At 46.3% G+C, this 21,539-nt stretch overlaps 1 protein-coding gene across 17 annotated transcripts in view; it reads left to right on the top strand.

Moving 5' to 3' along the window:
• Positions 1–21,539, top strand: part of NCOR2 (nuclear receptor corepressor 2) — a 154,381-nt gene that overhangs the window by 118,371 nt on the left and 14,471 nt on the right. For 8 of the 17 annotated variants that reach the window (XM_088135275.1, XM_088135272.1, XM_088135273.1 and 5 more), the window contains 15 exons: positions 76–215; positions 356–455; positions 643–747; positions 1,241–1,335; positions 5,888–6,038; positions 10,504–10,653; positions 12,348–12,434; positions 12,610–12,890; positions 14,563–14,923; positions 16,082–16,309; positions 16,708–16,953; positions 17,524–17,676; positions 18,494–18,634; positions 18,731–18,881; positions 20,143–20,726. In XM_088135275.1, the coding sequence (XP_087991401.1) occupies positions 76–215; positions 356–455; positions 643–747; positions 1,241–1,335; positions 5,888–6,038; positions 10,504–10,653; positions 12,348–12,434; positions 12,610–12,890; positions 14,563–14,923; positions 16,082–16,309; positions 16,708–16,953; positions 17,524–17,676; positions 18,494–18,634; positions 18,731–18,881; positions 20,143–20,726 (2,973 nt within the window). The remainder of the gene's footprint in view (positions 1–75; positions 216–355; positions 456–642; positions 748–1,240; positions 1,336–5,887; positions 6,039–10,503; positions 10,654–12,347; positions 12,435–12,609; positions 12,891–14,562; positions 14,924–16,081; positions 16,310–16,707; positions 16,954–17,523; positions 17,677–18,493; positions 18,635–18,730; positions 18,882–20,142; positions 20,727–21,539) is intronic. The other 9 variants (XM_088135279.1, XM_088135285.1, XM_088135284.1 and 6 more) reach the window with 4 other exon arrangements.

Below are 21,539 nucleotides of genomic sequence, written 5' to 3'. Positions count from 1 at the left end.
TGCTTTAATCTCTCTCTCTCTCTCTCTCTCTCTCCCTCTCTCTCTCCCTCTCTCTCTCCCTCTCCCTCTATACAGCAGGTCATTCCCTCTCCTTAAATGCTCATGACAATTCTCGGACTGGCCCACCAAGATTGTCAGCCATCTCCAATCCTCCTCCTCTGATCTCCAACAAGCATCCCTCTGTTCTTGAAAGAACCCCAGGCTGTATCGCCCAGGTAAGACTATAACCCAACTTTCTGAGCCTGGCCCACTTCCAGTAGATCAAGAGGAACAAGGAAATGGGCTCAAAGTATGGTTGCAACAATGCTTTGGTTGCTGTGTTCCCCCATAACAAGCTCTTTGATGGGATTTTCAGGGGGTGCCTCTACAGCTCCATGGTCCGTTCAGTTCAGAGCATGCGAAAGTCTCCATTGGTTCCATCACTGTGCCTTTGACTATGGATCCCAAGAAGTTGGGTAAGAGAGAAGCCGATCTTTGTTCTGACATGGTGGGTGGCCGTGAAGATGTTATCAGAGCCACAGCTGGCCAAAGAAGGGGAGGGACCTGGTTGGACAGCAGCCAAGCTGAAACCAGCTAATCAACCAAGTAATTTTCTCTGCTCCTCGTACAGTAAAGTAAAGGTGGTGCCCTCTTGTTTTCCAGTGCCATTTCCTGGAGTGAAACAGGAGCAGCTCTCTCCTAGAAGCCAAGCTGGTCAATCTGAAAGCTTGGTTGTGCAGACTTCACAGGAGAGCTCTGTTCTTCGAGGTAAGTCTCTTGAACTGCAGAAGCAGAGAAGTTTTTCTAGAAGATTCTCTTTTAACATAAGCTCTAGCTAAGCATTGTACAGGTATCTTGGAAGGCACTGTGCAAAGTTCTGGGCTACACCGGTCACCTTCTGCACTCTTTAGCCTCCTCAGACAAAAAATACTGTGAAGTTGGGCTTACACTGTGTTTATAAGCCTCACTGGGCCTCCCGAAACATCAAAAGATTTCATGGGCAAGAACCTTTCATGGTGGAACTCATAATTTACATGGATCTCTGGTTTTAGGAAGGTCACAGGTGATGGCAGAGTCCTTTTGTTGAAGTCATTGGCAGCAGCTTTCCAACCCACAGAAACAGTGCTGAGGTCATTGGCCCATAAATCTGTTTGGCTTCTGAAATACTACCTTTACTCTCCAAGTGCCCTGGAATAGGCCGGTTGTTCATAACAACTAAATGATTTTTGAAACTATCAGCTCTTCTTGTTGTATCCTGCAGGTACCGCCTTGTCAGGTGGAAGCATCATTAAAGGCATTCCTAGCACGAGGCCACCCTCAGAATCCACCATCACATATCGGGGTTCCATCACACATGTAAGTGTGGGGCTTTTCCAGGAGCGCACCAGAAATGGATTAGAGGTGTCTTGGTGAAGAGAAGAACCTGTGGTGTGAAACAGTCTTCCTTGCCTGTCCATGTAGACTTGTACACTCTCAGTACACATGAAAAGGTTGTTGCCCAAGGAAGTTGAGTATGATAGACTCAGGTGTGGGAAGGGATCCTTGAATTACAAAGTTTGAAACCCATTACTCTTAACAGTTGTCTCCTAGGCAGTAGAAGATAGAGGACAGTCAGTTTCATACATATCCCAGAATGCTTTGCTGTAGACTTACCATGAAACATAGTAGCAAAAACGTTTCTCGCCTAGTTGAAAGTCATTCTGGTCACCCTGCTGTCCTCAACCATCCTTCCAAACTTAATGCCTTTCCAATGTGATGGCCTTCAACTTTCATAACTAGTGGCCAAGGTCAACCCCTCTGGGTTGGGGTTGGGCGAGACTTTCCTGAGAACTTGGTTTTATCCATTCAGACATTTTTCGCCACCAATCCTCTAGAACATAGTGTTTTATCTCTAGGTTATGATAGACCCTTCTGCTATTCATCATCCTAGGAAGGACAGGATTTTTTTATTTATCTCGTTGGCAGCACAATAATCTGGCAAAATTGCAGACCCTGAAGTGGTTGCCGGAAACACAACTTGTCTCATGGCATTTTGATCCTTGGCAAAGATTTATTCGTATTCTAAAGCGATGCAAATCGAGTGGTGCAAATAACAGTGAATGTGCTTGTCACTGGACCCTAATGTTCCTCCTGAGGTTCCAGAAGGTGTCGCTAAAGATTGGCCAGTGCACAAAACGGTGAAGAAGAGGTGGGATAGTTAATACTTGCTAAAGATCTTTGACTGTTCTTGAAGTCAGCCATATTGTCTTAGTCAAGGGATGGCCCAGGAGAAGTAAACTGATGTTCAGAATGTGGTCTTATTTCCGCGTGAGACAACCAGCGGGTGGAAACGCAAGCTGTTTCTCTTCCTTGGGGAGTGTGAACTGTGCTTTGAGTCTCCTGGAGCTCTTTCCAGACACTTTACTTTGGTGTGCACATCCACTGGCGCGCGCGCACACACACACACACACACACGCAGAGCAAGGAATTCATGGTTCCCATCAATCAGCTCTCGAGACAGAAGGTCTGCCAAATGGGTGATAGCTTTGTACTGTCGAGTTATTGCTTTCTCTGGAAACAGAGCAGAGAGAACGTATTTTCCTTTGGGTTTTTTCCCCTGGCTGACATTCAGATCTTTAAAGATACATATGAGAACACTGGATTTCTCAGCTCCTTTTCTCGGAAGGATAAATGTCGGGTTGGGCTGCCATGAGATAGTTCTGAGGGATCTTACGTTACATTACTGAAATAATCATCTTAGTTAGGGTAGTTTATGTTTCCATCTATGCAGCTAGAAGCTTTTAAAAAAAGTTTAAAATAATATCCACTCAAGTGTGGCAGTGAAAATACTTTGCTACCACCTGAATACTAATGTTTGCTGCTTCTTGACGACATTTATCCTCGCACTGTGTTCTGAATATTTTACTTGGAAACATACATCCCTGTTTATCAGGATCCTGTTTCCAGATGCAGTCGTTTCGATGTATGGTTCTGAATGGTTTTAATGGTTTTGGTTTCAGTGTTTTGCTTGAATGGTGTGCGCCACCCAGAGCCACATACATGAGACAGGCAGCTAGCTATATAAATTTAAGAAATTCGTAAATAAGTTCCCAAAGATTGAAGAGTTAATCTAGCAGAAGGGACAGAACTCTGCCACATTTCTCTGCCCTCCCTGAAGAAATATGGGAGGTATCCAATATACCATCCCAGAATCTTTAATTAACGCAAAGCGTCACTTCCCCAATTGCCAGTTTAGGTAGCATCAGATAGGATGGCTGGTTTCCGGCCTTAAGACAGCATTCAGAAATTATCTTGAGCTATTTAGACATCCCTGCGAAATAGCAAACCAGTCTGTTGCATGCAAAATAGTTGCATCCAAAATAATCCAGGCAAGTCGCTTCAAAAAGTCAACCCTTCCCCCCTGGGATTTGATCTCATTCATGGTGGTTTACGTCATTTGTGTCAGGATGCATAATACATCCTTTGCATTAAATCACATCATTTGCATCATAATGCGAATTCCCGCATTTGTATCAATTTGCAACATTTTGCATCGTGACGCCATGGCCCAAATTACATCATTTGCATCCATTTAAGTCCTGGCATCGTGACAAGAGACAAAAATCAGGGCCAGTGGTTTTAGGGAGGGGACGTGGGCAGTTGGGAAGAATGCATGCCCCCTCCCTCGGAATGGTTCATTAAATCAAGCTTTTATTTGCATACTTTTCTGAGTATAGACTTGCCTAAAATCTATGCATGTACTGTTACCACCCATGGTGATCTAGCTGCGATTTGCATCCAGTGCATGGGGGCTTTTGAACTGCAACTGCCAAAGGTCTCTCTCGCAAAGAGCACGCACCCCACATGGCCTAAAGGCAGTTTCTGGCCTGCTGGGTGCAGCAATACCCATTTGCAAGCCCAGGCTGCCGAAGACAGCTGTTTAAGAGAAATCCTTCCCTAGAGCCATCTGATGCTGTTCTCTTTTCAGTTCTCCTGTGAGCTTGTTCACTGAAGCTCATCCAAAGCCAGTGCTCTATGTTTTGTGTCTAATGCCAAGCCCTTCGGTTCAGGCACATCTCAAAGTGCCGTGTTTGTAATGCGGTGTCTCTGTTTATGTTGTGGAGGAACTCAGAGCCAGTCTGTTGGATCTGGAGATTCTGGAATTGTATTGCTCTTCACCTCTGAATTTGTACAGGCCGTCCTCATTTAGTGACCACAATTGGGAGCAGTCACTCGGCCATTAAGCGAAGTAAGTGAAACCGTGACTGTGCTTATGATCTTACTTCAGCTTTCCTTTGCTTTACAGACCTGCAAAGGTCGTAAATGCGAGGATTGGTCGCAAAGTTACTTTTTCATCACCGTTGTAACTGCGAATGGTCGCTAAACAAGGCAATAATTAAACAAGGACTGTCTATATCTTACTCTCTGGCTGGATCGGGTTCTTTCAGCCATCCCTCTGAACCTCAGTTCCTTGTAAGAACATTTGCACTGCATCCAAGCAATTACCCGTTTAGCACTGCAGTCCTATCAGCAGCACTAGTCCAACTAATGCCCTCAAGAGATCCATCGTAGGATGTGATGGTGAAACTTCTGCAGCTTGGCTGTTGCTACAGGACGTGTGTAGGCCACAGACATAATCTCAGCCTACTTTGAACACATTTAAATTCTAGAGTGATAAATGGATTAATGGCATAGTTCACCTAGGGCATCAGTTGCCAGAAGCCAACGAAGGGCCACTACTTTTACCTCCAGTTTTTCTGCAAGTGTTGCTCAGTTTTTACTCGTTTCAGCCTCTTGCCACATCCCACTTCAAGAAGTAAGCTGTCATCTCGCTTTTTACATGATTGCAGCTGTAGTTTCATCCCTAAAGTATGCACTAAGAATTGCAAAAAGCAACACCCTCTTCAATATCCCTGATTGTGAGTCAACTTCAAGACAGGGTAGTTAGTGCACTGAGCATGCTTATGAACATTTAGATGTTGGATCTCTTATCTTTAAACAGATTAGTCCTTATCTCTGGCAGGGGCGCCACAAAACAGAGGGCTTGTCATGTGTTTGTCAAGTCTGGTCCTGCAGCTGGATGGAATCTAAAGTTTGCTGGCCCCACCCAGTCATTTGGGGGGAGCGAGATGTTACTCAGTGGCAAGGCATGTATTTGGCATGCAAAATAATCCAGACCTGATTCCCAGCAAATCCAAAGATCAGAATGTCATTAATCCACCTCTGATTCTTGAAGAATGGATTTTGTGACCCAAGATTGACATTGGGTAATGCAGTGGTCTAAGTCAGGAGAACATACACTCTTTTCTGCAACCAGATATTTGTTTTGGCATCTGAGAAGTATACCTGACCTGGTTTTTCAAACAAAGGAGAAGCCTGTTTTAAAGCACAGAAATCCCCAGGTCTCATTCCACAAGGGCCAAAGTAAAGGAAAAGAGTCTTGTACAAGCTGGAACATTGGTAGAGAGAAATAAAAAGTGATGGTGGAGGGGAACAGAGGGTGTCGAAAGGGAGATGCAGGATGTGTTTCTATGGGTGTGTGAATATACCTGCCTTCACCTCATCTTAACCCTCTCCTTCACAGAAGGTTTCCATCTCTGGGTCCTTGACTAGCTCCTAGCTCTGTGGAATCCAATAGTTGCCTCTTCTGCTCCTCTTGTCTCCTCCTAATGTTAAAGAAAACATAACTTCCACCCCAAAACTGGTGCTTCCAATAATTAATCTGTAATCTTCTGCCTGTGGCAGGTGACGGGAAGCAGAGTTCCGAGCTGGTATTTGCTCGATATTGCTTTCCTCTGTTCAGTCTGTTTCTTGGAACACGGCCCTCCTCTGCCTGGGCCTGCGATACGCATGTGTGCAATCCTGCTTTGCCATTTCTGCCTTAATTGCTTGTGACACTGTTAAATAAGACTCTTGGTCTCTTTCCAAGGGCACCCCGGCTGAAGTGCTGTACAAAGGAACCATTACCAAAATAATTGGAGCAGACAGTCCCAGCAGAGCGGAGAAAGCAAGAGAGGAGGCCTTGCCCAAGGGACATGTCATTTATGAGGGGAAGAAAGGACACATCCTGACCTACGATGGTGAGTCGAAGCTCACTTTGACGGGAATCCCACTGCCTGGTGCCACGTGGGTGGGGAATCTCCCAAGGGAATATCAGTGGGTCCGTGCCTTGGATTAAAACAAGGGGGAGGCAATGCAAGGTTTTGGAGTGATGGAGAAGTCCTTCAGATGCCTGCTGAGTCATTGCTTGGCAGTGTGGGACCGAGTCTGTTTGAGCAGCGTTTATGAGCTCCTCTCAACTCACCCCTCTCTTCTAACCCACCCTAAAGGAAGAAGTGAGAAGCATCTGCATCTAGGATTACATTCACTGTGATTTATTGTTACATCTGTCTAGAACAAACCGGATAGTGTATGGTTTGTTTAAACAAGTCATGATCAAGGCATGGTTCTTAATACTTTTTAAAAACAGAACATGGTTTAATCCAGTCTTCCTCAACCTAGAGCCCTTCAGATATTTGGAACACAGCTCCCATCACCATAGACTGATTTCCCAAAGGGACTTAAATCAAGAGACTCCCCCGTCCTTCAGCTTACCGGAAGACTTGGCCAACAGAGTAAAATTTTCCCTCCGTACTTCTGGCCCTCTGATGTGAACTGGAGGTCTGCAAAGGAAGGCTGGTTTACAGACTAGGCAAATCAGAGTTTAAATTTAGTGTGGGTGTCTTCTCTGCCCCCATGACACATCAGGATTAGCTGCAACTTTGCAGAGTTGATTTTGTGCATATCTGTTTTATCAGACTGCGTCATTTGGGTCTTGAGTACAGCCGAGGGGTGAAAGAGTGCTAGATCTTGATCTGCGGTGCCCTCAGATGCTCTTTTGCACTCTTGCAAATCATTGCTCCTGTGGGTTGAGTGTCCCTTTGGAAGGACGCTGTTTCTCCAGATTAGCATTTTTTCCGTCTGTTGCAGCTTATCTTTACCACAGGGCCAAAGCCAGGCCATTAGAAAGGCAGTCCCATAACGGCTGTTTTTCAGACAAAGGGCAACTTTCAGATGTAAGCTGAGCTAGATAAGAAGATTGCTAAAGACCTCTGACCGTGAAGCTTCATCTTCGTCTTTTTTCACGGCATCTCCTAAGTTCTCTCCAAGGACTCCGAAAGACGTTTGTGGGGCATGCTAGCAAAGCAGCCACCTTGGTGTGTTTATGGATCCTGAATGTTTAAGCCAAGCACAAGAGGTCTCAGCCCACAGCTTGTGCTCTAAAAAAGAGGTGTTGAAACATGGTCCTCTCTGGCTCCACTCCGTTCTGAGTGTTGTCGGTAGGGTGCTTCTAAACAGTCAGAGAGCTGGGGTGGTGTAATGGTGAAGGGGTTGGACTAGAAGAAGGGGAATCAGGTTCTAGTTCATCCTCAGTTATGGAAGCTTGCTGGGTGACTTTGGGCCTGTCCCTGTCTGTCTCCTCAGCCTCACCTGCCTCTCAAGATTGTTATTGCAAGGAACGATAGAAATAGGGCATGTACGCCATCGTGAGTTCCTGAATGAAAGATGGGAGATACATAAATGAGTTTTGCTCGAGAGGTATACGTTGAGCAAGAGTTGTGCTGGCAAGGAGAGCACACCCCCTTGCTTTCTGAACTGGTGGAGACCTGCCTGCGTGTCAGACTAACGCTGGTTGACTTTGTAAGAGCTGTTTCCTTTATGGAGATGGAACAGAGCTGAAAATTCACAGGCTACCCCTGGGGTTTTTCAGCCAGATCTCCAAGCCTGCCTTAGACACAACAGAAGCTGCCTGTCCAGCTCTCTCTCGGAGTAAAGTCCTCAGGGATCAGACAAGACAGATAAATCTTCCTCCTCTTACACTCCTGTTTAACTGTTGCCCCAGAGAACAAGTGTTGAACGAGGAGGTTCAGCCAAGAGATGTCCAGGAGACCCTTGGCAGAGTCAGCCCAGATGTCGAGGGAGATCACAAAAAATAACCCAAACAAACCAGAGGACCCTTTAGGGCTTTTTTCCCAGGGAGGGCTGGGGTTTGTTGACCTGAAGTAGCCACGTGGACATCTGCTGTGCCAAGGAAGAAAAATCCCATTTTTCCAAAATGAGGTAGGGCTTTCAGATTCTCTTAGCTGCGGCTCTAGGAAAGGAACTGTCAGATCCAGAAAGGAAAGATTTGGAAATAAAGACATCTGTGGCTATGTGCTCAGATGGGCAGGAAGGAGGAGATGGGGGGGGGGGCTGGCGGAGCGGGGAACACCACCCTGCTGGTGCATGGATGCCATGATGATACTTTCCAATAAAAGGTCTCTAATGAGGCAAAATTTTGCAGCGTCTCCGAGCTGAATTGTACAAGATTGGTTATTCTTACTGCTAATGACTCGTCTGCGAAGAAGGGAAGTGTTTACAGAAGCTTTTTCTTTCTCTTTTCGTACCTCTTTGCCATGATTGAACCGGAGTTGGCAGGGGGTGGGGGGTGGGCATCTCCTCTTCTTGCGCTAGAAACACTTTGGAGCAGATGTTCCTTGATGACAGGATGCAGCGGTAACTTTCTGGTGCGCACACACATCCTGCGTCTCAAAACTTTTGGCTCCTTGCTGCATACGGGCTGGGTGATTTGAAAACGAGGGCAGGCAAGGGAAGAAGAATACAGCTTTTGTGTCCCCCGGAATTCCCTCGACTGGTTGCTGGAGGAAAACAAAACTGAATGGACAAATGGGCAGCCACAGGAGAGTTTATTTCATAATTGTTTTATATACTGGGCATATATGCCACTTCAGTCATAATAAACTCTGAACTGCGTGCCTCCCCGGCACAGTAATCAGATTAGAAAACAGATATATAAAAATGTGCATCGTCCAAAACACCCCAGGCACTGTTGGTGACAAATCGTAAAACAGCATGGATTGATTATGTGCCATCAAGTCAGTGTTGACTCTTAGCAACGACGTAGATAGCTTTTTCTCCAGGAGGGTCTGTCCCCAACCTGGTCCTTCAAGGATTCCAATGATGTACTTGTTGCTACTCTGAGTCCATCCCCCTTGCCGCTAGTTGTCCTCTTCTTCTCTTTCCTTCTTCCTTTCCCAGCATTAGAGGCTTCTGCAGAGAGCCGGGTCTTTGCACTGATTGACTAATTATGTGCCATCAAATCAGCGTCAGCTCTTAGCAACCCCATAGATAGATTTTCTCCAGGAGGATCTATCCCCAACATGGTTCTTCAGATCTTCCAAGGTGCCCTCATCACCGCTGTAATTGAGTCCATCCACCTTGCTGCTGATTGTCCTCATCCTCTCTTTCTCTCCACCTTTTCCAGCATCAGAGCCTTCTCCAGAGAGTGAGGTCTTTGCATCCTGTGTCTGAACATAAAACAGCATATTGCATGTCGAAAACATGCTGAAAAAGCCAAGTCTTTATAGCTTTTCTGAAACTTGGGAGATTGGGGCTAATTTAATCTCTGGGGAGTTCTGTTTGAGGGATGTGGAGCACCACTACATAGTGGTCCCAGAAGAGGACTTCTGATATGGGGAAGGACCAGAAAGGGCCCTTCTTCTTGATCTTCAAGGACAGGCAGGGTGGAAACCATCAGACTGTCCCTAAGGGTTTTGTTTTATGATGGAGAGCAGAGTAGCAGATAAAGATGGAGAGTTGTGGAAGTTTCATATGACCAGCCATCATCTGGATTCAAGATCTTCAGTTCCTGCTTACATCTTTCCTGCTTTTGGGAACAATAGAATAAGTTTGCAGTTTCTTGCTGTGCGTTCAAGTCCTAATGAACGCTAAAAAACGGCCCAGGAGAAATTTTCCAAACGCTTTTCAAGGTTTGATTGCGTTGCCGCCATTCATCTCTTCAGATTACAAAAGACAAAAAATGATGACTTGGTGCCAAATCTCAGCCTCGGTAAATGAAAACAGTTGCATGAACCGGCCCCAAGGTCAGGAAGCGAAGAGTTCAGAGCTTGCCCAGAGATAAAAGATGGAAATTCACTTCAAGTTGGGGCAGGAGATGCAGCTGATTGAGGAATCATAGATGAAATGGAGTCAATTTCTAGTCCTTTCCCTTAGTAGAGGAAAAGGTTTTCTTTGCTTGTCTTGTTTTTTTTTCCCTCAAGTCCATCTTTCCACTTTTACAAATGTGGAGGATGTTTTGAACCATCTGTTGATTCAAAATAAGAATAGAAAGGCGTATTTCTCACCATCAACCAATCAGTTTGATTCCTAATTCCTAAAAGAAGCCAAAAAAATAAGTGAGGCCATTAGATTTCAGGGCAGGAGGTCCTGGAGACCAAGCCAAAGGCAGGGGACCTTGAAGGTACTCCTTTATCAAACCTTCCCTGATCATGACTGAGTGGTGGAAGAAGTTGGAGGAAGTCGAGTCATGAGACCATCAAATTAGAAATGGCCAATTGGGGAAAAAAACATATTTTGGCTCCTCCTTGATGAGTTAGGGTGGGTTACAACCTTAAGGAAGTATGTTGAGAAGAGCTTGAGTGCCTTGTAGGACTTCCATTTCACCTTGATGCATTTCCTCTTCTTCCTTGTCTTTTCCTCTTCCAGGTGCTGTTGCTACCCAGGGCCCTAAAGAGAACAGCAGGAGCGCAGGAGGGACACAGGAGATGACCGGCACCAAGAGAACGTATGACATGATGGAAGGAAGGACCTCCAGGGTGTTACCTGGACGAGAACTTTCCTCTGCTAATATAGAAGGTGGGATTTAGCAAACACCTTGGAAGCAGTCATATATTGATAAAAATATTTAATTGCTTGGGCTTTCTTAGATCTTTGCCTCTACTGGATAGAAAGAGGGAGAACGTAGAGATTTCCCTGGAAAAATTTCTTTCTAGTTAGAAGGAAATTCATGTCTGCCTTCTGTCATTCTTTCTTATGAGGAAGCTACCGAGTCTGGATGGTAAAAATCCATACAGCCACCAGATGGTGGTAAGTTAGAGGTTCTGTAACACTTTGATGTCATCTAGAAGTCATCCAGATTATTACAGCCCAGATCTGGAGGTGCTGATGGTGAGGGTGATCTTGTCTTTGTGATACCGAGTGAACTAGCCAAGTTGGCAGTTACTACCAAACAATTCAGAGTTGTATTTCCAATGATGGACCTTCCAAGAAAGATGTGTTGGGGCTGACGTTCCCAGAATTCCTCTTCCTGGCTAAGAATTCTGTGATTTGAAGTCCCAATGTGTCTGGAAGGTAGATCTATAGTTCTTCTCAACTATAATAAGGATTATGGTTGTATTGTTAGCTGCACAGTCATTTCCTTAAAATGGGTGGCCATTTAAATTTCCCAAATAAATAAAACACTGAATTGGAATCCCCTTCTTCTGCTGGTGGTCAAGTCCTTCTAGGTATGTGTTGGGAAAGCAGATAAAAATAATACCTCCCACATCTGGATCGGTAATATACTGGACACCTTTCAACTGATATTCGTATCAGTGAGTAGAACCTCCCTTATAGCAGATGACTGTAGATCTCCAGATTCTTGTAAGTGTTGGGCTATTAGCAGCTTTTCCAGCTTGGGCAAAGCCAGGCTTGAACGTTGGCAAGCTGTGCTGTGTATATTTTTTCTTTGGCCGGCCAAAAACTTTCCAGATCGTTCTCCGTTTCTGTATGTTTGCTGTAGGAGCAAAGTGCAAACTGGAGTCTCAAGGCATAGGGTCAGTGTTAAAAAGTGGGTCACAGGATGCTTGGATTTCCTGGACAGGATGAAGCTGCCATCGCTGTTTAGATTCCTCTCATAGAACGAACCAGGAGGGGCCTTCACAGAAAGTTCCCAGTGCCCTGTTCTTACCAGCTTCTGGTCATGGGAAGGAAAGATGGCTTTGGAAGGCCTAAAACTCACCCAATCAGCTCACATGGTTGCAGTACGCACACGTGCTCCCTTGTACGTAAGAATACACCTTGGGGAAGAAGGATCTCAGACTCCTTTGCCATCAAACGATTAGGTGCCTGCGTGCAGCTCTTCTAGATTCGGTTTATGGTGCCTTCATGTGCTAAGAACGACATGTAATCGTAAGCACCACTGAAGCAATTTTGCAATTCAGTTCAATAATGAAAGGCTGTACCTTTCTGTACCTTAGTTCACTGAAAAGGTAAAACAGGCCCAAAAGCTGTTTTTCTTTCTGTGGGGAGTGGTGAACCTTATAATAGAAAAGACAGGGCACTGTGAGGATTTTTAAAGAAGTTTCATCTACGTACCGTTGTTTGGGGTAACAGATGCTGGAGATCTCGGTGCACCGAAAGTGTTTTTAAAAAAAACATGTCCTTTTCTATCATCCATTTTTCAGGGTATTCAAAGCCTCAAATCATTCCATTTTGGAGTGGGGAATAAAGATCTACATGCCTGGAAATTTCATTGCTTTTTTTTTTTTCTTGGTGGGGACTCATTTTAGGTTTAATGGGCCGAGCCATCCCTCCGGACAGACACAGTCCACTCAACTTAAAAGAACCACATCACATCCGGGGCTCCATCACGCAAGGTAATCATGCTAGAAAGGCAGGAGAGCTTTCTCGGTGTCCATTTTCTGCCTAGGCTTAGCTTGGTTTGATTCTGCTAGGTCAAGGAAGAAACGAAGTGGAAAGATGTCTCTTTTTTTTATCCTGAAGGAAGGAGAAGAAGCATTGATGGGACCTCTCCATATTGTTTTCTTTTAGGAATTCCTAGATCCTACGTGGAAGTTCCAGAGGACTATCCCCGAAGGGAAGCCAAGCAGCTGAAGAGGGAGAACACACCTCCAAGGGAGTTGCCAGAAGCCTACAAGGTCAGGAGCCATGAGAACCTCACCCCATTGAAGTTGAAAGCGGTTCACGAAGGGCTGGTCACCACCGTGAAAGAAGCCGGGAGATCAATCCATGAAATTCCCAAGGAGGATCTACGGCACACGCCTGATATTTCTCTGATGGCCCGGCCCGTTAAGGAAGGCTCGATTACCCAGGTATCTCACGGGGCTTGTAACCCTTGAAATAAATCAAATCAAATCTTTATTGTGGTCATAGAGCAGCCTATTTGAAATTCCCCCCTGGATAAAAAGATAGGGAATGTGATTGGGTGTCGGGGTGCATTAAGCTAAACAAAAATGTATTGATAAGTGTTCTCCTTTTTTTTTTTTTTTTTAACTAAAAAAGAAAAGAGTTGGAAGTTACTTTGCCGTTTCTTGGCAATCTGGTGCCCAAATTCCCCAGCACAGTTGGGGTTGGTGCATTCCTTTGGGCCTTGGGTTGGCTGCCCTTCATTTAAATTAACCCCAGCTTGACCCCCATGAGATTTAATGATGAACTGCACTCATGTAGAGCAAACAGATGTTTCTAACCTCTCCTTGGAGGCCTGCCCGAGTGCATTTACACGGTGCCAAATTATGGCTTGGCATTACACACAACCCAGGGCACCGGCTTGTTCCAAAACTGCCAGATGTGATCTTTGCCTTAGATGGATTTGAATCCAGGCCTCTCCTCTGCTTTCTCCAGCTTGAACCTCTGCGTCTGTTTGCAAGCACATGGTCTCCTAGTAGTTCCAGATTTACAACATGTTGAATCAGGGCTTGGACCATGTCCTCTCTCTCTCTCTAGGCTGGTAAATTTTTGGGGTGGTCTCCATAGAAGCAGGATGGGGGCTATCACAGGGATACCATATGTTCCCAGGCCCTGCGGTAACAGATCACCAAATTCAAGGAGAGCCTTGGTGCCCCCTGCTTTCATGCTGGGATTGGTGTTAGATGAAACGGAATATGTCTTCTCAAGAGCATCTCTCTAACATACATTAGCTCATCTAAATTGAATTGTCTATAGCAGTATTTCTCAACCTTGGCAACTCTAAGATGTGAGGACTTCAATTCCCAGAATTCCCCAGCCAGCATGGCTGGCTGGGGAATTCTGGGAGTTGAAGTCCACACATCTTAGAGTTGCTAAGGTTGAGAAACACTGGTCTATAGAGACAAAGTGATTTTCCCCCCTTGGAATTTTTGCAGTTTTCTTCAAAGCTTACCCAGGTTTTCTCAAAAGAAAAGAAAAGTTGCCAAGGCTGGATGACAGCATCCTTCTCCATCTCTGATTTTCTCACTGCAGGATAAATATTGGTTGTAGTTTAAATTCCTAACCTCCCACTGGTTGGGTCCACCTTCCACTTCTAGACTGCAACCCGTGGTTTGCACGAACCCTAATTTAGAATGCAAGCTCGAGTTTGAATGCTGGCGTGCGAGAGGCGTTGTAGTCGATTGGCGAGGTTGGGTTTAGTTTGTTTTGGGAGCAGAACAAATGATAATTGTGGTTTGTCACTGTATGGAACCTGACGACAAAGCCCAGCTGTGGTTTGAAGGCATCTTGGGGGTCTGCCTTGCCCGCTCATTCCAGGCCACAGTCTGTTGCCAAAGCAAAGCTGAACTTTCTCAGTTGGGCTTGAACATGGAAGATGCTGCAGCCCGGAAGCTGAAAACTTCTGGACTATCATGTCCAAAGGAAGTTCCTGTTAGATGATGATCCAACCCAACAAACTCTCGGAGTGTGAATTAAAATAAACCAGCCAACGAAACTTTACACCTCAGCCTTGACCTAGCATGCTCCTGTCCTTTATCTGCCAACTTATTGATCCTTCTTTCTGTCTCTCACCTCCAGGGTACCCCACTGAAATATGACACAAACACTGCCACAAATACCAAAAAGCACGACGTCCGGTCTATTATCGGGAGCCCGGGCAGAAATTTTCATCCCATGCTTCCGATGGAGGCTATGCAGGACCCAAGGACGCTGGAAAGAGCTTACGAGGAAAATTTGAAAAGCAGGCCCAGCCCAGTGACAAACTCTGGTGGCTCCATCACAAGGGGAGCCCCCATGATTATTCCTGAGCCAGGGAAGCCTCGCCATAGCCCTCTCACATACGAGGACCACCAGACGGCCCATGGGGCAGCTTTCGGAAGTCACTTGCATCGAGGGTCCCCCGTCTCCACAAGGGAGTCAGCCCCCAGGCAGCTTGAAGGTCAGCCGTCATGCTTGTTCCCAGGGACTTGTGTGGGATTTGTGTGGGAGCTCAGTGCTTTTTCTCTTGACACCTTTGAGATGGGTTACGTGGCTCTAGAAATCAGGGTATTTAAGCACAACTCTGTACAGGAAGAAGCTCTGAGGCACTGATGTTCTGCAGACACCATTCTTGGAGATGTTTGAGGCACAGCATGACAGTTTGTGGGAAATTATGGGCCCTGCTTCTAATCCCTGTTGGGCTGGCTTGCTTTTTCAAGGAAGGAAATGCCTACTTCATCTTTCAGGCCAGAACCAATCCAGCTTGAGAAAAATTGCTCATGTCTTCCCACCATCATGGTCTTCATATCCATTTGTGGACGTGTTCTTCTCCCTTCCAAGAGCCTCAATCCCAATGTCTTCATTTCACAGAGCAGAGGATTTGCTTGGGTGGCATTTGAGGAATGTAGACATACAGCTAATATTCTTTGACTGAGATTATAGGATAAGTTCTAGAGAAAAGGCCAGAGATGATGATGATGATGATGTTGATGATGATGATGATTCTTCCTCTTCTCCTTCTCCTTCTCTTCTCCTTCTTAAGCATTGTTTAAATTCCAGGCCAGAGAGAACATTTAGCTCTACAGTCAGAGTTTGGCGTGGGTTATGTGATGGAGAGGATGGTTTATTTCAGGTTGATGCTTAGCCTTCATTTCTCCCCACCTATAAGCAGGCCAACCTATTAATTCACTGAGTTTAGCTCTTTTCCCATCTCGGTGGCACTAGTTTCACCTGTGCATGACTGGGTCAGTAACAGGCTACATTAAATACAGTTTTGGGGATTAAAGGAATGGCTCAGTTTCCCCCAGTTCAAGAATGTCATGGGAACAGTGCTTATGGGTGGAGAAGATGTAGAAGTGTTTGAAAATCTGTCATTGCAAATGTGGCAATTGATTATTGGTATGGATGATTGCAGTCCCAGATACAACTGGTTGGGTTTTGTTGTTTTTTTTTTAAAAAAAGAAGAATACATAGTATAATTGATCAAAAAAGTTCATTTCCTCGCATACCCATTTTAGGGATGATTTTTTTTTTCTTTATTCTGTTTGCAAGAGGTTAAAAACCCTTGGGCTGATCTGCTTGCAAGCCACCCAGCCAAAGCTCTTCTCTCCTTTAACAGGGAGCATCACTGCTGGAAAACCAGTGTCTCAAGACAGGAAGGTCACCCCAACCTCCAGAGAAATCACCAGCTCCAAATCTCCTCATACCCCACTTGCAGACCACCATCACCCGATGTCTCCATATGAGCATCTGCTCCGGGGAGCAAGTGGCATGGACCTGTATAGAGGCCACATTCCGCTGACCTTTGACCCTGCTGTCATTCCCCGGGGGATTCCCTTGGAAGCAGGTATGAACCTCTGAAAATGAAAAGTCCATCAAACCATCACTGGAACCCATTGGGCGTTGTGCAGTTTAGTCCCGGTGCAGGTTGGACTGGTTTTTAAGAATACGGACCTTCGTACAGGACTCGGACTGAATCAAAATGTTAGCAGATCTTGAAGCTCGTGGAGAATTTTGCAGCAGCTTTTGAAAGTGGGTTCCTCAGTGTGGTGTGGTTGCATCAGACCTAGGGGTTGGCACTAGAAAGGGGGGGGGAAGCATTTGGAAGAGCTTAGGGGGAGCTTATGGAGAGATGTAGAAGATAAGGAGTTGAGATCTAGCAGGATTGGCTGTAAATGTTCTAATACTAGATCTGGAACATGTGGAAATGCACCCTCTCTTCTTCATCTCTGCTTGATTCAACAGCTGCCTATTACCTGCCAAGGCACCTTGCTCCTAGTCCTACGTACCCTCATCTCTACCCACCCTACCTCATCCGTGGTTATCCGGACACTGCCGCCATGGAGAACAGACAGACCATCATCAATGATTACATCACCTCCCAACAGATGCACCACAACGCCGCCACAGCTACCACCATGGCCCAGAGGGTAGATCTCCTGCGGGGCCTGTCTCCACGAGAGCCCTCCCTGGCTCTCAACTATGCAGCAGGTCTGAAATCCATGGGGTGCTAGCAGGCCCAGGTGGGAGGGGAAGCAGACTCATTTGCACTAGCACACATGAACACGGATGAGATGGTGGACCACGTGGGGTCAGAGACAAGGCAAAATGGCTTAGAAGAGTGACTTCCATAAATTGTTTTTGCTCTGGGTTGTACTGTGATGGGGACATTGGGTCATGAAAACGGAGCGCACCGCAGGCAGAGAATCTGCCGGCTGCAGAGGACAATGCTGGCTTGATGGATCTTGATGGTTCCAGCCTTTCCCTAAAACAAAAGTCTCAAGTCATCTTAAAAAGCAAACTCTTCTTTCTTTGCCAGTTGTTCATTCTGAGCAAAGCTGTTGGCTTGCTTGGCCATAAGGATTCTTCTTGAAGTGAGGCCCCATTGCACAAGTTGGCTCTTAAAGAGAAGAGTCCACATGAAGGAAACAGAAACCCAGAGAATTTAGAGCAGAACAAATCTGAGCCCCTTGGCCCACCACAAGAGGGCAGTGCCCAGTTGGTTCTGGGCTTCCCCTTCCACTCCTAACCATCTTCTGCATTTCCTTCTGCTTCTTCAAGCAGGGATAATTGACCTGTCTCAAGTGCCACACCTCCCCGTGCTCGTGCCCCCTACCCCTGGCACCTCCGCAGCCTCCATGGACCGGCTCACCTACATCCACAGCACCGCCCAGCCTTTCAGCAGCCGACATAGTAGCTCGCCACTGTCCCCAGGTGAGTCAGCAGGTAACGAAGAACCTAACATAGGTTAGATGCTTCCAAATTTCTTTCTTTGGGAACTGACTGGCAAGGAGGTCCACATCGTAGACAGGTGAAAGGTTCAAGAAAGGGAGGTGGAGAAAAACAAGAACAAGATAATTCAAGCTGGAGGGAAGAAAGCTGTTCTAGATCAGCCCAAGGAAGTAGCTAGAACTTGCTTGGAGAAGCGAAACAAGAAAGGAAACGGTGAGGTCCAAACCAACTGGGAAGTATTGATTTGCTGGTGGTTTGACCCACTTCTGTGATCCTGAGATGCACAGAGCCACCCCTGGCCTTCTTGACAGTGCCCAAGTAGAGAAAACCACAGGCCTGTGGTTTAGTTCAGCCCAGAATTAAAGATGGTTGAGTCTGACTCCCCATTCTCATGTTCAAGAACCCCATAATCCTGGAAGATAATGTTAGGAATGTGGGTGTTGCAATGTTCTTTTGTTTTGAAAATAATGTTGAAGGAAGGAAAGAAGGAAGGAAAGGCAAAGAGAAATAGGTTCCTATAGAAGAACAAGGTAAAAGGGGAGGGATGATGAAGCGGACTGCCAAAGCTTTATTTGGGTCTGAAGGCTTCAGGGTTTTTGAGAGCCCTACCAGTGTTCTCCAGCGTGGTTTTTGTCAACACCCTTTCAAGCTGCATGCTTTTTTGGAGGGTGGGATAGAACTGGTGGATGAAATAGCAGAGCAGCTGAGTCATCCTCAAGGAGGACAAATCCTGCTGCCCGAGCATGTCCAGAGTGCCTGTTCTGTAGCCGCTCATGGGAAAACAGCCTGTCCTTCACAGGTGCCCCCACACACTTACCCAAGACGGGACCCTCGGTTTCCGAACGGGAACAAGAACGCGAACGGGAGCGTGAGAAGGAACGCAAAAAATCAGTGGTGACCACCACCACCACAGTGGAGCACGCGCCCATCTGGCGGCCAGGTGAGCTGGGGCCAGATCCTCGGACAGGAAGGAGAGGGGGCCAGCAACCTGCCGTTTTATCATCTCATTTTGCCTCCCCTCCATCTTTTACCGCAGGCACCGAGCAGAGTGGCGGCCGTGCATCCGCGCTCTCTCACAAGCACTCCCCCGTCTCCCCCCGGGCACAGGAGAACATTCAGCAGCGCCCCAGCGTGCTACATAACACCAATATGATCTCCCCGGAAGGCCTCGCTTCCTCCGTGTTGCGGTATGTCAAATTCCGGGACGGGGGAAGTGAGTTCCTCTCGTGGCACGAAATGGAATGCGCGCAGCCCAGAACCCAGGGTGGTTGTCTGTTGTTTATTATTATTAATTATATTATTATTATTAATAATAATTGTTATTATATTATTATTATTATTATTCATTTATTAGTTTTCTAGCTTTACCTCCTGTCTTTCCTGCAAAGGTTCAAAGGGGCAAAACTCTTGTAGCGAACGTGCCTTATAGGGAAACGCTGTGTGTTTGTGTAGGGAGGGGAATTGGTTAGAAATGAAGACAATTTTCACCCATTCTCCCACTAGACCAGGGTTTCTCAACCTTGGCGACTTGAAGATGTGTGGACTTCAGCTCCCAGAATTCCCCCAGCCAGCCATGCTGGCTGGGGGAATTCTGGGAGTTGAAGTCCACACATCTTCAAGTCGCCAAGGATGAGAAACCCTGCACAAGACATTTTTTCAGTCACAGCAACCCAGACAGAAACACTGCCTGTCCCCTCCATCTGTGCACCTGGAGAAAGCTTGATTTGAGTGCTCTACTTGCCTGTTTCTTGATATATCGGATTTGTATTTTAATTGTGGCTCTCCGCTGACTCAGAGGCCCTCCAGCAGGGTCTTGAGCTCTGAAGGAAATGCATTTTATATTCCTCCTCTCTTGCTAGTTATAGAGACAAGTCAATAAAATCTGCTTGGGAGGGAAGATCAACGCAGCCAAGAGAATGTGCTTCTTTTCCTAATGCAGTTGCGTTTTTAAAATTCAGCACGCCAATGGCAGCTGGCCCCTCTGCCTTTGCTGATAAGATTCAACAGATGTGTGGAGGATCCCTCTCAGAGCCCGGCTAAATTAAATGTTCATAAACTCGATTTGCTCTGAATATGATTTGCCAAGGAGAAGCAGATTAGGGTAGCCCTTTCCCCGTCTGGCGGTGAGGTTTCTGGAGGTGTTTTGGGGGCCACCCCACTTTGAATTAGATGTTCAATGGTCTGGTCTGGCAGGGTTCCTTCTATGTTGGACATGAAGGTCTGGAGTAAATGTTGCGACAGTTCGTAGACCAGCTGTGACTCTCCGTAGTTCAGCCTATCTGCAGTTCAGCTACCATCTTGGACTTGGAAGATCTTCTGAGTGGACCACCACAGAAATAAAGGAGTTTAATAATCTCATAACTACGTTCTCCTTGAGGCCCCTTGCAAAATACAAGGCACTTCCTTCTTTCCCCAATAGATCTCTTAATGTGGTTTTCTGCTTTGCAGATCCTCTTCTTCCTCCTCCTCCTCCTCTTCCTCGTCCACTGCCACCACGTCCCCAGCTTGCTCCTCTGGCTTCTGTTCGGCATCGACGTTGCGCAGCTCCGTAAGTGGCCTGGACAGCTATGCCTCGGTGGTGGAGTCAGTCCACGTACAGAAGGAGGCCTCTTCTTCCAGGACCCAGGATGTCAAAAGCGAACGGGCTCAGCCTGAGACCAACCACCTGTTCACCTCAAAGTTGTCCACAGGGCCGGGCCTAGAACAGACACCTTCGCCCGTAAAAGCAACGGAGCCCAAGTCTTTGCCCTCTTCTGGGTCAGGTGCAACCCACCCGTTTAGCAGAGGACAGGGGAAAATCCATCCTCCGCATCACGCACCCCTGGACCCATCGCTGCACGCAGTTTCGGCCCCTGAGCAGCTGAGTAGAGAAAAGAGTAAACCCTTTTCAGTTCAGGAACAGGAGCTCCGAGTACTCGGTAAGACCACCATGACAGCGGCCAGCTTCATAGATGTCATTATCATGCGCCAAATTTCTTGCGATAAGGGGAAGCGAGAGAGAAGCTCGTTAAATAACGACGCCAATGGCGATGGTAAGACATTGGAGGGGGCAGCGGGGCAGCTCTCCGAGTTGGTAGCCTTCCAACCCGCACCCGGAGACATTACCAAAGACCCCTCCTTCCCTGAATCATTTTTTTTCCACGTTTTAATTTTCACGTTTGTGGTGATGGCCCATTTATGTTTTCAGCGTCATCTGCATAAAAGCTCCTGTTCCCCCCATCTTCATGCTTCTTCCTTTTTTCCTTTTTTGGCTTACATTTTTAACATTTACTTTTTTTTTCTCAGTCACAATACATTTGATTTCCTTCTGAGCATGTAGTTCTGATGCAAAAGTGTGAGTGCTATGGAGTATAGGTAGTCCTCGACTTACAACCACAATTGGGACCAAAAAATTTGTCGTTAAACAGTACAGTCTTTAGGCAAGTTATCACATGACCGCACCCGATTTTATGACATTTTTGTGGCGGTTGTTAAGCGAATCACTGTGGTCATTAAGTGAATCATGTCATTAAGCGAATTGCATGCTCATTAAGTGAATCACGCTGTTTTCCATTAATTTTGCATGTTGGAAGCTGGTTGGGAAGGTCACAAATGGTGATCACATGACCCCGGGAAACTGCAACCATCATAAATACATGCCATTTGCCAAGCAGTTGAATTTTGATCATGTGACCATGGGGACACTATGATGGTCATGAGTGCGAGGGCAAGTCATGTCACTATTTTCAGCGCCGTTGTAACTTCAAACTGTCACTAAACGAATGGCTGTAAGTCGAAGACTACCTGTAGACATGGAAACAGGCCTTCTGCAGGGGAGGGGCATCAAAAAAGCGAAGGTGGGGTCA

This window comes from Python bivittatus, unplaced genomic scaffold, assembly GCF_059951505.1.
Source record: "Python bivittatus isolate LINGU-HERP-01145 unplaced genomic scaffold, Pbiv_v1 ctg000100_np1212, whole genome shotgun sequence".
Lineage (NCBI taxonomy): Eukaryota > Metazoa > Chordata > Lepidosauria > Squamata > Pythonidae > Python > Python bivittatus.
Note: the sequence above shows the minus strand (reverse complement) of the source record. Positions and strands in the feature narration are given on the sequence as shown.